This window comes from Melitaea cinxia, chromosome 1, assembly GCF_905220565.1.
Source record: "Melitaea cinxia chromosome 1, ilMelCinx1.1, whole genome shotgun sequence".
Lineage (NCBI taxonomy): Eukaryota > Metazoa > Arthropoda > Insecta > Lepidoptera > Nymphalidae > Melitaea > Melitaea cinxia.
In genome coordinates, this window is record NC_059394.1 from 15532966 (window position 1) to 15549041 (window position 16076).

Here is a 16076-nt window from a genome sequence, read left to right on the forward strand (position 1 = left end):
GTCAAATATACATTTTTTTATTAACAACAACACACTTATATAAAATACGCAATGATAAAAGTTTTATACTAAAGATCAACTAAATCTCTTTTTGTTGAAAAACTTGTACGTATTATTTCATATAAATAGTGATATTTATTTATTTATTTTAATAAAATTATAAATTACACAATTTATGTGTTACACGTATAAACGCCTTTTTTTAAATAACTACAAAATAAAACTGCATTATCATTTTTTTTTCTAATAGTCTGAATAATTTATAGTTGTCGTGCTCGTTACTATTTTGAGTTCATCTTTTATGTTTCTTTTTAGGCGGAGATAGCGAACATTATAGCTATTGGGGGCGCCACAGATATGTCTGCTCGACTCCTCCTCGGTGTGTCGGGGCAGTTCTTCAAAATGAATAGCCGATATATGTTTTATGTCGGTGCTCTACTTACCGCCTTGTTTAGATTAGGTATGTATTAAACACTCTTTATTGACATACATGTTTTATTCATATAAGTAAAAGGCAATTATTTTACATGCACATGTGTACGTATAAACTTAGAATTTTAAAAATCGCCGCAGACAAAGAACAGATGACCTATTGTTGTGAAATCTATTTGTACTAGTGACCCGCCCCGGCTTCGCACGGGTGCAATGCTGATACTAAATATACTACAGAATGTTTTTATTTATAGTATGAAGCTACCTTATAGCATGGTTATTAACATAATAACAACATTCAAATATGCGTCGTTAGATTACACGTTGGTACAGAATGCGTTGAAGAAATAAAGGTTCACTGCTCGTTCCCCGTAGGTGATAGCGTGATAATTTGTAGCCTCTATGTTGACCCGACTTCTTAATAATATTCGTGCCAAATTTAAGTAAATCCATGTAGTACTTTTTGAGTTTATCCCGGACATACATACAGACAAACAGACAAACAGACAAAAAATCTAAAATCTATATTTTTAGCTTCGGTATCGATTGTAGATCACACCCTCAGTATTCTTTTAAAAAAAATATTTAATGTACAGTTTTGACTTTCATACCATTTTATTATATGTATAGATACTTGTTTATCTTTTATTCTGGAATTTCAGAATATACCAAATGAGTAACTTTAAAAAAAAAATTAATACATAATTATATAAATATATAGTGCTATAATTATATAATGCTCTCGTAACCAAGTTTGTCTATGAATGAAGAAGTAAAGAACGAGCTAATAAAACTTTTACAAATTCATTTTCAAATGAGGTAAATATAATTGATATCCTTAAGCCAAATCGATTTATTTAATATCAAAAATTAATATTTTTAAAAATCGCATAGCAAATACTGAATTAGATTAGAACAAGTAATGGTAAAGACTTTTTTACAGGTTTTAATATCATATCCAACTTAAAATTAGAATATAAATCGCTCTTAATATTTCTAGTCTCGTTTAATGTAAATAGAAATCAAGATATAATATCAAAATTTATTAGGTTTTTATTAGTTAATGCGTTATATACGTATATAGTTAATGTGTTAAATTCACATCAGGCTCGAAGAGGGGGTTCGGAAGAACATCACCTAATAATCCCAAGGAGCACGTGTATTTATTTTTCGTTGAACATGCGATTTCGAAACCAAAAACGAAACAACGAAAAAGCGCCCTAAAACCTTGATGCCTGTCAAAAAATTTGTCTAGAAATTTTCAAAATTTAACCAGATTATACATGTATTTAGAGATATTCTGAAATTGATAATTTACTGTGCAAAAATAATACACGTGATTATTCGTTAGTGGAGGGGTTTCATCTGAAATCTCACCACATATCACGATACGGGAGGGGGGGGGGGGTTAAAAAGTTGCTAGTAGTTGATTACCTTATAACTAGCAAGCAATTTATACCTAGTAGTACCTGCCTACGCATAAAACTTTACAAAAGCATTTTAGACATAAGCTCGTAAAACTTAACATTTTAAATTTATAACATTAGGTCATGCTGAGTTGCTGAGAAGAAATTTAGACGTTTCTCGCTGTTTCACTTGTATCTTGTCAAAAATAATCAAAGTGGTTGACATTTAAGACCATTTATCAATATAAAAGAACAGATCATTTAAGACGGCGAATTTTTAATTAAAAGGTGTTTTAATATTTAAAAATTTCTAATGATTTTTTTTTTCAGTCTTCATACAGTTCACAACGTACCTTCCACTGCTTATATTGACGGGGATTCTTGGAGGTCTGCGATCCCTGGTACATATAGCGCAACCCATAGTCATGGCAGAACACGTTCCTATAGAACGCTATCCACCTGCATACAGTCTGTACATGTTACTAGCGGGTGCCATCAGTTTGAGTGTGGGGCCTATGATAGGTAAGATATATTAGACATCACTAAAGTTTCATAGTTTTTAAGTGAAACTTCTATAGGCGCATGAGGGTAAAATGTTAATTAAGGATGAAACGCAAGAATAATAATATTAGCGTTACGAAGATGTGCTATGTTTTTATCGAACAACAGAGCCACCTAGCGTGTACTATAGAAACTACAAAGGTTAATATCGATAGTATTACATTGCAAACTAACTAGATGGCGCTGAAACGGAAATCTAAAGCTTTAATTTGTATAAATATAAACGAGAGTTAAAAATAATTTTGCCAAAGAAGTTTCACTTCTGACATGTGTATTTTGTATGCACGCCCTTTTTTTTTTAAGTACGAGTACGAGTAGATTTTATGGCACGTGACAAAAATATGTAAGGTATCTACATTTTTTCAAAAGTAACAGACTGTTGACCTAACCACAGCATAGATAATTATATATTTTATCACCTGTACGTAACACAAAAATTTAAAAAGTTTTATGACGTGTACTTAATATTAAACCTAAAACTTATTTAAGTAAAGTCATAATTTGTCCCAAAAATTAATACCTAAAATTAAGATTTGCTGTATGAGCAGAAAACAAACGGGTCGGTAGACTCACTTATCAAAATTATGATAAAACTTTTATAAACGGAGTATTATTTAAGTGAAACTTTTCGAGAAGCTGCAAAGAGAAAGTTGTAAGACTTTAAACGAACTTCTCGATTAATATTAAAGAGCTCGCTAAACACATTTTCTTGCTCAGCCAAAGTACAACACTGGCTCGATTCGAATTGTTCTGCTAGAATCATTTTCAACTTCTTCAATACTTAGGTACTTGCAATTAACTTCAATCTGCTGGGTCCCTTATTCTAAAACGAAAATAATTTATATTTTTGTTTAAACAAAGATAATTCATATTTTTTGTATTTTGTTTGCCATTGTGAAATACACAAATCAATTAAAAGCGTACGATACCAGTCCTGTAGGATACCAATCCTGCGCTGAGTGATTCTAAAACATCTACAACACACGAGTACAAAAGTTCAGAGCACGGCTAACATATTTATGACCTACATATTATGTTGTGTAAAATATAACTTCTTATCTGATCTGATCAACGATTGCTAGCGCTTTAGTAAGATGTCATCACCACTGCACCAAAGTGTCGTCAAATAACATATAAAATAAATACATAAAACGATTCAACAATAACAATTTTCTTTTACAGGTTTCATTCGTGACTACACCGGAAGTTATGTAATAGCGTTCCTCATGCTAGCAATATGCAATTTTTGTTGTGTAGTTCCATGGACCATAGAAGCTATCGTGGTAAAATGTAAAAGAAAAAGTACAAAAACGTAAATGTGTGCTGACTAAATTTTAATGAAAAGACTTAATGAAAGCTTAGTGTGCTATGGTGTAGCTATATTTTATCCATTCAACTATTTGTATACGTCGAAACGAATGTTGTAACGAGCATCCAAAGAATTTACAAAGGTAGAAAAACGCGTAATTTTTGTACGGTTTTGTAATGAGTCCTAAATGAAAATAATAATAATTGATTACTTTAGAAATTAAACATTAGACTGTCAATGAAACCAAAATAAATATGTTATTGAATTGTATTTTGGAAATTATTAACAACTTCGTTACTTATCAAAGTATTTCTAAAAATATTTTAATTTAAAACTCATTTGATATAACGATACATGACGTTAAAAAAATAATACGATATACATTGTTTAATTTTATTAAAAGCGCCTTATTATTTTAATTAGCAACGGAGTAGTCACGCGTCTTAGCAGAAATATATTAAGAGAAATTATATTCGTTAAGTGAACTCTGTAAAGTTATGATAATGCAAAAATGTGTTCAGTGCGTTTTGAAGTAAGACTTCTTAACGCACGCTTGACTTGGTGAGTTAGGAGGAATGCGTGACGAGAGCGTCTCGAAAAGTGTGATCGGGCGAGGCGAATGGAAGTTGAGAGGCAGATATGAGTTAGCGAAGATAGAAAGAGTGAGTTATGTTTCGTATGTTACTGTAACAACTAAAAAAGTTTTAATCCAGTCGTGTGGTCTAAAGCACACTTGTTTTTTTATAATAAGACTTATTGTGTTCGAAATATGTTCCATAGTTATGCTATTTAGAAGTTAAAGTATTATATAGTACATGAAGCTATAAATAGTAATTAAAACTAAAATAAGAATATAAAATACGAATTTATATTTATAAGTATTAAAATATTATTGTATATTAAAAAAAAATGTGTGCCATCGTATTAACGTGTATTCATTAACTATATTTATTTGTTTAATTTTTAATATATTTGTTCGTGTATTGTTCGATGTTTCTATATATATCTACCTATATGAATAATTAAATTTATTCTTACATAATTAATAATACTCAATGTAATATTTAGTTGACCTTCAAACATATGAAAAATTGTATGTCAATAAAACTTGATATTAAGGAAACCTCTACAACTCAAAAAAACCTTTCTGGATTAAAATGTTGAAGCAATAAATAAAATGTTGAAACAATAAAATTGTTGTAAAAAATATATATTTTTTTTAATTTTTGTAATCTTAATACTTCGAAATGACCTGATTCCCCGTAATGAAACTAGAAAAGTCAAATTTCACCACAATTTCAACCATTAACAATGGTATAGTGAGTCTGGTAATGCTTATAACTCATTTTTATTGTTAATATTTAGAAAGACGAAATCAGAAAATCTGTTTAGATATGTACTCACAAATTTTAATTCTTATAATTATAGTAATCATGATCTAAAATTCCGTTTTAACCGTAATGAGATCATCATCGAAACACTCACTTCGTATAACGTCACACACAGTTCTCAACTTCAGTTACTTTTTGCTTAGTTATACGTTTTTTCTTTTGTGTTTCCTTTTAAACCTGTTTCTGTTTTGAAAAGTGACCTATTATCAGATTATACTTAAAACATGGCCGCCAAACCAACCACAACTAGTACCTGCTATATATGAGTGACATTTCTCTAGATAATACACGCAGCTATTTATGAGCTAATCAATTAAGAAGTATCATCAGAAGTATTAAATTTCGTGATTTTTGAGCTGACTTTTACGTGATCTTGCGAGAGCGAAATTGAAATCTCGCGAGACCATCAGATTTGACTGAAAATATGCCTATGATCGCTTAGATGTTTCTGCTTTTAAGCGGAACAAATATATCATCAAGTTAATCAAAACAAAGCTTCTCTTTTGCATCCTCTTATAAATTGCTTGTAAATTTTAAAAAAACTTAATCAGTCTATAAAGGGACCCACTGTCACGGATAAAAGCCTCTTCTACAAATAAAAAATGTTTGGAGCTCAACCTGACTCTCCTCTACTGTGGTTTGCCTGATAATTACCCTAATAAGATTAGCGACGGCTATCAGATCACTATGATAACGATTAGGACAGTCGGTTTTACGTGCTGAAGCGTAGCGGAGAGACCGACGAGCACTTACACCGGACAGCAACAAATATTTGCGTAAATACAAATAAGACCCCGAACCCGCCATGATAGTCTGTGTTACGACGACTATTTCCACTAATTACTATGTTCATAGATGAATATATATTTTTTTATAGCGATTTAACGGGGAAATGTTGCCAGCATTCTTGCCACAATTTCATGCGGATATGATTTGTACCAACTTGTCAATCCAACCCTTCCACGAAGAAGAAATAATGATAAAAATTAAAAAATTAAAAAAAGATAAAAGTCCGGGTGCTGACAATATCCCAAATGAAGCATTGATAGTTGGAAAACACCTACTGCTAAGACCACTTACTACTCTCTTCACAAAGATACTGGAAGAACAAGAAATCCCTATCAAATGGGCAAAATCGAGAATAATTCTTATATACAAAAAGGGGGACCCAGCGGATATAAATAACTACCGACCTATTAGTCTACTACCAACAATGTATAAGCTATTTGCAATGTGCCTGGAGAAAAGAATAGAGCCAACTATAGAAAAGAACCAACCAGTGGAACAGGCGGGTTTTCGTCAAGGGTATTCAACAACTGATCACATACACACCTTAGAACAAATAATAGAAAAATATGTCGAATATAAGAAAAATATATACATAGCATATGTCGACTACGCGAAGGCCTTCGATTCCATTTCACATAAGAGTATCTGGGACGCATTAGAACATCAAAATCTTCCATACACATACATTAACATTCTCAAAGACATCTATAAAAAGAGTACAAGCCGGGTCAAACTGGATAGACTGGGCCCAGAGTTTAATATCCATAGAGGCGTGAAGCAGGGGGACCCGCTGTCACCGAAAATCTTCATAGCTGTCTTACAAAATATAATGAAAGATCTAGACTGGAGCAAAAAAGGAATAACCATAGAAGGAAAAAACCTCAGTAACCTACGATTTGCCGACGACATTGTCCTTTTCGCTGCGACATCAGAACAACTACAGGAAATGCTGACAGAACTAAGCGCTGCTAGCGAAAATATAGGTCTACAACTAAATATCTCGAAAACAAAAGTGGCTACCAACGGTACGAAGAATCCCATACTAATAAATCAAACACCTTTAGATTACGTAGAGAGCTATATTTACCTCGGAAAACTAATATCATTTAAAAACACAAGACACCAAGATGAAATAGACAGGAGGATCAACATGACCTGGAAAAAATATTGGAGTTACAAAGAAATATTAAAGTCTAAACTTTCAATTAAACTAAAGAAAAAAGTGACGGATTCGAGTCTATTACCCTGTTTATCGTACGGTGCCCAAACCTGGATCTTTAACAAAAGTACCTTGTCGAAAATACGTACCTGCCAACGGGCTATGGAGAGGAGCATCCTTGGCATCAAGACCATTGACAAAGTTAACAGTAAAAAAATCAGACTCAAAACAAAAGTGATAGACGCATTAGAACACGCGCAGCGCTTGAAGTGGAAATGGGCAGGACACATCGCCCGTTCTTCTGAAGAAAGATGGCCTAAACGAGTAACAAAATGGACAGGCCCGGGAGGCAAAAGACAAAGAGGCAGACCAACAGCCCGCTGGATAGACGACATAATTCGATTGGCAGGAACGGAATGGATGAAAACAGCTAACGACAGGCAAAAATGGGGACAATTGGAGGAGGCCTATACCCGAAAGGGGCCATGACAGATTAATCTCAGACACCTTATTGATACATAGTTTTCTATACATATACATATATGAAGTCATGGATATGAAAAAAGGCTTATATAATAATAATAATAATAATAATGATTTGTACCATAACTACTTATCTGTAAATATTTCGTTCTTAAGTTGTGAATTATAAATACGAATAATGTATAATAAACTATTGTTATCTTTAAATTTAAATGATTTATCTCAAAAAAAAAAATGAGCATACATGTATATAAATAGCTGACCCGACAGACGTTGTTTTGTCTCGCGAACTACGAATGAAATATAATCGTTACGTTTTGAAGTGACGCTCCATTAGAACCGTTGAAATTTGATTAAATAAAAATTGCGTCACGATAAATAAATAAACACATAAATGTGTAGGAGATAATAATATTGAATACAATACTGCACAAAAGGCGGAAGCGACGCGTTTTGCATGGCGCTTACAATATTTTCACGAGACCGTGATCATTTATTTATTTATTTGGAAAACAGTACAGAAAGAGTTAAAAGAATAACAGCGTAGCATAAAACAGAAAAACAGATACAAGTCCCCTTTATGTCTCACTAAGAACATAAGGATAAGACTTACAGCAAGGACAGTAAAGATGATTAGTTAATTCTATTAATAGTTTAGAGCTAATAAAAACACCAAGGCAATTAATTGATCTAAACATATATGTTATAAACCAAACCTAGCAACACTAAAAATTGTATAATATCTATGGCCGCGCTGCATCCGGCGTATAGGCTGACACTTCCGCTCGCTAACGTTTTAAGTTTTGACCGTTCGGAGAGAACTCGCTGCGCTTTTGTTGCTAAAAACCCTTTTTGTAACGTGATTACGTTCGGTTTAGATATTTTTGAGTGTATAATTTGCTTTGTGTACGATTTAATTGCTAACTTGATTTGTAAGTAATCGGCCTGATTGCAACTGCTAAGTGCGCCGACTCGTGCTCAAGTAATTGTTTGAAGACTTGTGTAATTTCATTGACTTGATCATTGCTATACTATTATTGTAAGCTTATATGTACTTGATAAGTTTGGAGCGACTCAGTGTTGTATAATTTGCAACCCCTTGTTGGAGTCCACGTCACTCATCGACGGCTTCGTGATCTGTTGGGCTTGCCCTCTTCAGATAAGTATAAATCAATTAGCATTTGATTTGGTTGGCCAACTTTATCCTTTGTTAGTTAGATTTATACTCAGGGCAACGTCACCTACTAACGTCACTTAATTATAGGTTTAGCTCTGTGTTAACGCAGACAATTATGTACATCCCTTTTGTCCTGTGTCAACTTCCACTGCGCATCTATTAAACTCCAGGATGGATGATACAATATAACTTCCTAACTTTAGTTTTAAAAAGATGCCTGGAACATGAAAACATATCTACTTCACTAAATAAACTATTGTGTAGGACACACATTATGTGAAGTGGCGCACGTTGACATATATTTTCGGTACAAAAAATCGCAACGACCTACCTTCCAACGACTTTTAAGAAGTTTCACTTCTGCCGTGTGTGAAATGTACACTCACACTTTTTTATTATTATTTTTTTTATCTTCCGAATATATATTTAATTTATAATTCCATATGAGCCATCAACAAAGTGTCAGAGAACTGCGCTTAGCAACACATTTATCGATTTCTTTTTATTTATATAGATATATCGTACAATATCAAGTAATCATTCAAGTCCCGTCTGTAGTTTTATCACAGTGATAAGAATATGGGACAATTATTGGTTACAGTAGGAAAACAAGGAAAATATCGCTATGTTGCTCAGCAATGATGCCTAAAAATGTTGTAATTACTCATACAACTTTAGGCACGGTTGTATAATGTATTCATAACTAAACAATGACTGTTGCTGTACTCGTTATTTTGTTACGTTCGTTTTTATATCTGAAACCTAAAACTTTGTTTTATAAACACCATGAAACCACGACGTAGTTTAACAAAAATTGTTACAGAAAGTTATTATTGTTTTTCCCTTTAATAAACTCAGTTACTTTATATATATTCGTATATTTTTATTGAAAACTCATAAATATTACCAACGAAATGGAAACATCCATAAATGAGTTTACGACGTCAATAAAATATGTCCAACTCATAATAAAGCCCTATAAAAACGTTTGAAACGTGATATATATGTAAATGAAATACTTTACGTAAAATCAGTTAAAAATTTAGCCAATAAATGAAAAATAATAAGGATTTCTCAATTTATGAAATTTTTTTGCTTCAGCCTATAATATCCCACTACTGGGCATAGGCCTCTTTCCCCATATAGGAGAAGGATCAGAGCTTAATCCACCACGCTGCTCCAATGCGTGTTGGCAGATATATTCCCTAATATGAGTAACGATCGCTATCGGGTGTACATGATAACAACCGGGACCGACGGCGGGGAGACCCACAAGGACTGCTCAAGCACCCAGACCACGGCAAAGACTTGTATGGCCAATACAAATGTTTTTCATGTGCGGTGATCGAACTCGCAACCGCCAGCGCAACAGATACAATCCATGGCTGTAACCGTTACGCCAACGCAGCGTCTATGAAAAAAAATGAAATGAAAAATGAAATGAAAAATATTAGAAATACCGCAGTCATAAGTATAGCAGTGCTAAAAGATTTAAAAGATTTCACTCCTCGTTTTACTACCGCTACTGATAACAAGAGACCTGGCACATTTTCCGGCCAAATAACAGGACTGAAAAGGGCAAAGTTAGTCGATTTATTTAAATAGTGGTGTGCTCTTAATTATTGTATAAAATTATTTGCATATTGTTCTTCCGTGTAGTCTCGGCCGAATAGAATAGCACCACCCCTTTTCTTCCCGTGGGGGTCGTAAAAGGCGACCAAGGGATAAACTTGACTCAAAATCATCAGGGCCCTGAAGAAGGAAAACTTCATTTGAAACCCGGAATGGGGTCTCCGTCAAACATTCGTGGCATAGCTCTAAAATGCGAAAGACTCCTGCAGCCGAACTGGCTCCACACGTATCGACTTTTCGTTCCTGTGGGCTTAGCCAGTGAGGTCGAGAGGGCGGCTCAGAGCTTAGGCAACTCTGCGTTTTCCTGAAGGGTGTCCTAGGCGAAACAGTGTCTGTCTGACACTGTCTAAATCGTCTGCAATAGACGGACTAAGGCCAATGATGATGTTCTTATCTGATACCTACTACTGACTTTTTTTTATAAAGTTTTTTTACTATCAATGTATCCATTAATAATAGTTGTGAAAGCTTGTGATTTTCCGTAAATTAAACATTAGTTTTCTTTGTATAATTGTTAACTAGCTGTAAGTTTTAGAAATATGTTTCGAAGGTTATAAAAGAAAAAAAAATGACACGGGCATATTATAAGGAAATTATTATGTCTGTCTGCCTGTTACGTGGACGTTGATCAAGCGTCGTAACGTTTACTTAGTTAAAGCACATATTTATTTGAAATTGTCAAGAATAATTCAAAGCCACATAAGCCGAGGCCGACATTTGATGTTAGTGAAACTACAATAAACAAAGTTTAAGGACAAACACTGAAAGCAGCAGGAAAATGTAAAACAAGTTGTTTTTCCCAAGAGCCTACGTATGTGACGTCAGTTTCTACAAAATTTTCAATGTGATATTAATTTAATGAACAAAGAACAACCAAGGACATCATTTGTAAAAATGTATTGAAGTAATGCTACAATTTTAAATATGGTATAATTAAAAATTACATTAACTTATTAATTTCAATTTTGGAAACATTCCTTTTAATAGTAGGTATATATATGCAAGCTCGATGAATAAGTAAAATAACTTATAGTATCTATTAATTATCCGCAGACGCAGTCACGGACAGAAGAAAGTAAAATATGCAATGAAACATTAAACAGCATAAACGTTGTCCCCAAAAATCATAGGATTTTTGGGGACAACGTTTATGCTGTTTAATGTTTCATTGCATATTTTACTTTCTTCTGTCATAGGATTTTTGGGGACAACGTTTATGCTGTTTAATGTTTCATTGCATATTTTACTTTCTTCTGTCCGTGACTTAAGAGCCATTTCACAATTTTACGCTCTGCAAGTTTAGGTAAATTTGGTCGCATCGCGCGAATCGTACGATCCGCGCGATCTTTGTGCTAGTGAGTATAGTGTGACAACCAAAAGACCATCTTGATCATTTTCTAATGTATAATAAAAATTAATAACTATGGTATAAAATGTTTTTTACATAATTAATTTGTTCAAAATTTCAAGTATGTTATATAACAACAGTCAATAAATTTAAAATAATAATAAAAAATCAATTTTATGAAACAATTTTTTTAAAATTGATTTAGTTTTTTCAGTTTACGAATGAATCTAATATTTACGATATGAATAAAATAGCATTTTATGACATCGACACCGACAAACATATTAATTAACAAATAACAAGACAAACAGATTGAAATGCCTATTTGTATTGATAGTGTGAGAAAAGAAAATTAAATTATACATTTGTTTACAGAAATTATCATTATATTATTTTACAGTCATTTTCGTAATATGTTTATTTTATTTATATTTTATTATGAAAGTATCAAATGCGTTTTATCCGCTATAACAACAGGCGCTTGGCGCGTGTGAGCGAAAGAGACGACTGCGCAGAATTTGGCGTGGACCTTACCTCTAAGAGCGCTAGCGCTCGACTGATTTACTGGGCTTGATGCGTGGCAATATATACTATCTTTTTATTATTTAATATAAAATGTATTAAAAATAATTACATCTTTTAATTATTTTTTTTTTGTATTCCTTAATGATGTAAGTTTACTTTGATGAAGATAGTTCGTTAAAATTTCTTAGTTTTCTAAGAGAAATATCGCTTTTAAAATTATACTTATTTGGAAAATATTCGTAACTTTAAATTTTTTTTATCGTTTAATAGAGATACAAATGGAATAAAAATCTATGATAGTGTGCAACAAAATTATATTCCACAAATTATAATATTTTTTTAAAATGGTTTCAACGTAGAGGTTATTGAAAAGTGGGACTTCAAAGTATACATTGCGACCGTTTACCTAGGGAGGAGGCTGATGAAAAGGTTAGTAATTTTATACACATAATATAAATCAAAATTCTGATCCGACTATGGACTACAACAAAGGTTGCTTTATTATATTTCAAGAATATAAATTACATTATTGCATCCAACACTGAGATTAACGACGTCTTAATATTACAATTTCGCGGATTGTTACCGATTTTTGTGAAATGGCTCTTAATTCACTAATTTAATAAGATAAAAATACGCTTCAGCCTACATAGGCCATAGGCCAGCATAGGCCTCTTTCCCCATGTAGGAGAAGGATCAGAGCTTAATCTACCACGCTGCTCCAATGTGCGGGTTGGCGGATATATTCCCTACTATGAGTAACGACCGCTATCAGGTGTACATGATAACAACCGGGACCGACAGCTTAACAGGCTCTCCGAGGCACAGTGGGGAGACCCAGAAGGACTGCACCAGACCACGGCAAACACCTGTATGGCCAATACAAATGTTTGTCATGTGCGGGGATCGAACCCGCAACCGCCAGCGCAACAGGTACAATCCATGGCTGTAACCGCTGCGCCAACGCGGCGTCAAAGATAAAAATAATAATAGACAAATAAATTAAAATAAATATGACAAATATATTTATAGAATTATGTTATATTATACTTATAAAGCAAAAAAAAAAGAAAGGAAAAAATTGTAAAACTGAGCATTAACATATTTGTTCACTAACTGATTAAACATACATGTGCATGCAAACAACACAAATTCTGATAATAAAATTTGTCTTAACTAAAACACTGATAACAAACTAAAATAAATATCCTGCTTGAATATAGTGCATGAACTCAGACGAACAAAGAAGTTTTATCGCGGTAAGTACACATAGTACTATTTATTGTATGTTTCCTGACACGTTGTTTTATCTAAAGTATCCGGTGGCTTAGTTTGTCTGTAGCAATAGTGAACAGCGGAACAATTTCTAAAATGGACACGGGAACAGATTTAGAAAAAAGTGCAAGTGGTGTAGAAGGGGACAAATGGGGATATGTAGTGTGTTTTGGTACCATTATAACATTTGTAAGTGTTTCAAAATATGTTCAAAAATATTACTTAAACAAGTTACTAGTAAAACTTCCTTGATAAATTTAATAATGTTAATTAATATTAATGTTTATTTATGTTAATTATGTTTATTTTATCGCATATCGGAAGAAAACTGTGTTTTTAACTGATTTCCAAAAAAGGAGGAGGTTTTCAAAAATTATCTCAGAACTTTTGACTGGTTGAACCAATTTCAATGTTTTATTTTTTTAAACTGAAAGTTGGTGCGTACACGTGGATGAAGGATCTGACAAGTACTTTTCAAATAATACCTAATAACGCGTATTTATTTGACTATCTTATCGGCGACCTACATTGTACGTATTATACGCATAACTTTTCAATGGGTTTAGATGATTCTTCTTCACGAATCGAAAGCTGATGCTTGTCCCATCTAAATTTGATCGAGATCTGATAACTACTTTTGGAGTAATCTTTTGCGTATTTACTTGCCTATATCGTCTACCTGCGTTGTATTACTTGTCGATCTAATTAAAGTCGGTTTATTTTATTTCCGAGCTAACACAATTTTATTATGTCAACAAGATTAATCTCAACCTTAGCATTGATTTATTCCAAGGCGATAAAAAATATTGACGGTCTCAATTATGATTATTCATAGGTTGATTGATTGATTGATTGATTTTCAACGGGCTATTCTCCGCAACTCGACGACTTAGTGCGCCTATTTTGCGTGGTAGGCTGGGGGCTTCATTCATGCCAGCCTAGCTCCTTGAGGAAGCCTAGCAGACCCCTTGCGTTGCCGACGACTTCCCGGAGCGACCTCGGTGTCCCGAGGTGTATCGCCCTGTAGTTCGCCACACTACCGCATTCCAGCAGGATGTGTGTGGCCGTTTCTTCTGCCTCCATGCACGCTCTGCATAGGGGGCTTTCTGTAACACCTAAGTTGTGTAAGTGTTTGTTGAGCAAGGCATGTCCGGTAACAGCCCCGACCAGTAGTCGGAGCTGGGCTCTCCCATAGCCGCGAAGTTTGCGGGACAATCCTGGGTTGATCGTCGGAAGAGCTTCCTTGGTCTGCCTGCAGGTGGTTAGATTTGTCCAATATTCTTGGTGCATTACCTTGGTGTTGTGTCGCAGCTGGCTGCGCAGCCATCCGAAAGGCAGAGGTAGAATGGGTTCGGGTCCGTAGACCCTCATCTCCGATCCATTCCTCGCCAGTCGGTCAGCCGCGTCGTTGCCTCGCGATCCACTGTGGCCCTTTATCCATTGGAGGATAATGGTGTTTGTTTCACTTACCCTCGTCAGAGCTCGATGGCACTCGTATATTAGCCCCGATGTCATGGTGTCGCTCTGTAGGGCTTGCAGGACCGATCTGCTATCGGAAAGAATACGGATTGGAAAACCCTGTACCTCTCTAGCCGTGATCGCTGTTGCAGCCATTATGATTCCCATACATTCCGCCTGAAAGACGGTGTTGTGGATTCCCAATGGCGATGACATGTTGATATTCAGGTCTTCTGAGTAAACCCCAGAACCTGTACCTGTTGATGTTTTCGACCCGTCTGTGAAAATTCTCAGCTCCTTGGGGTTGATGCCTTCCCCTGGGTCTTCATGTAATTGTATTCTATATTTTTTGTCGAATACGTACTGTTTGGGTATTCTGTCGGTGACCGCTTCGATGAGCGGTTCCCTGTTCGCCAGTTCTCCAAGTATACCTGTATGTGTTACTTTTACGTTTCTCCATAGGTTTAGCTTCCTGAGTCTTACCGCGGCCGCTCCCGCCTCCTGTTGGATAAACAGATGCAGCGGCGGCAAGTTCAGTAGGGCTTCCAGGGCCGCAGTCGGGGTGGTCCTCATGCAGCCCGTAGTCGCCATGCAAGCCAACCTTTGAAGTCGTTGTAGCTTTGCTTCGCCGGTGATTAGTTTGGTTCTCGGCCACCAAACCACTGCGCCATAGCTGATAATTGGCCTGATGACGGACTGGTACAGCCACAGAGTGATTTTCGGGGATAAACCCCATCTTTTACCTATCATTCTGCGGCACTGCCAGAAGGCTATTGTGGCCTTGTCAATCTTGCTGTTGAGATGGCTGCTCCAGTTCAGTTTGCTATCTAGAATGATTCCTAGATACTTCACCTCCGAGCTGAACTGCAGCTCCGTTCCGAACAGTCTAGGGGGATTGTAGTTCCCCAGTAGTCGTTTGTTAGTGAACATTACCTGTTCCGTCTTTCTGGGATTGACGGTAAGTTCGTTGTCTATGCACCATCTCTCCACAATCCGTAGCGCCTGTTGTGTAACATTACACACGGTACTGCTGACTCTGCCGCTAATTAGAATGGCAATATCGTCAGCATACCCGATCGTGAAGTAGTTGTGCTGGTTCAGTCTGGTTATAAGGTCATTCACCACCACGTT

At 35.0% G+C, this 16076-nt stretch overlaps 1 protein-coding gene across 1 annotated transcript in view; it reads left to right on the forward strand.

Annotated features, from left to right (window-relative positions):
- LOC123654276 (monocarboxylate transporter 9-like) overlaps positions 1-3715 on the forward strand; it is a 29501-nt gene extending 25786 nt beyond the window's left edge. Inside the window, exons 6-8 of the mRNA XM_045590191.1 lie at positions 316-460; positions 2169-2360; positions 3582-3715. Of these exons, the coding sequence (XP_045446147.1) occupies positions 316-460; positions 2169-2360; positions 3582-3715 (471 nt within the window). The remainder of the gene's footprint in view (positions 1-315; positions 461-2168; positions 2361-3581) is intronic.
- The last annotated feature ends 12361 nt before the right edge of the window (positions 3716-16076 follow it).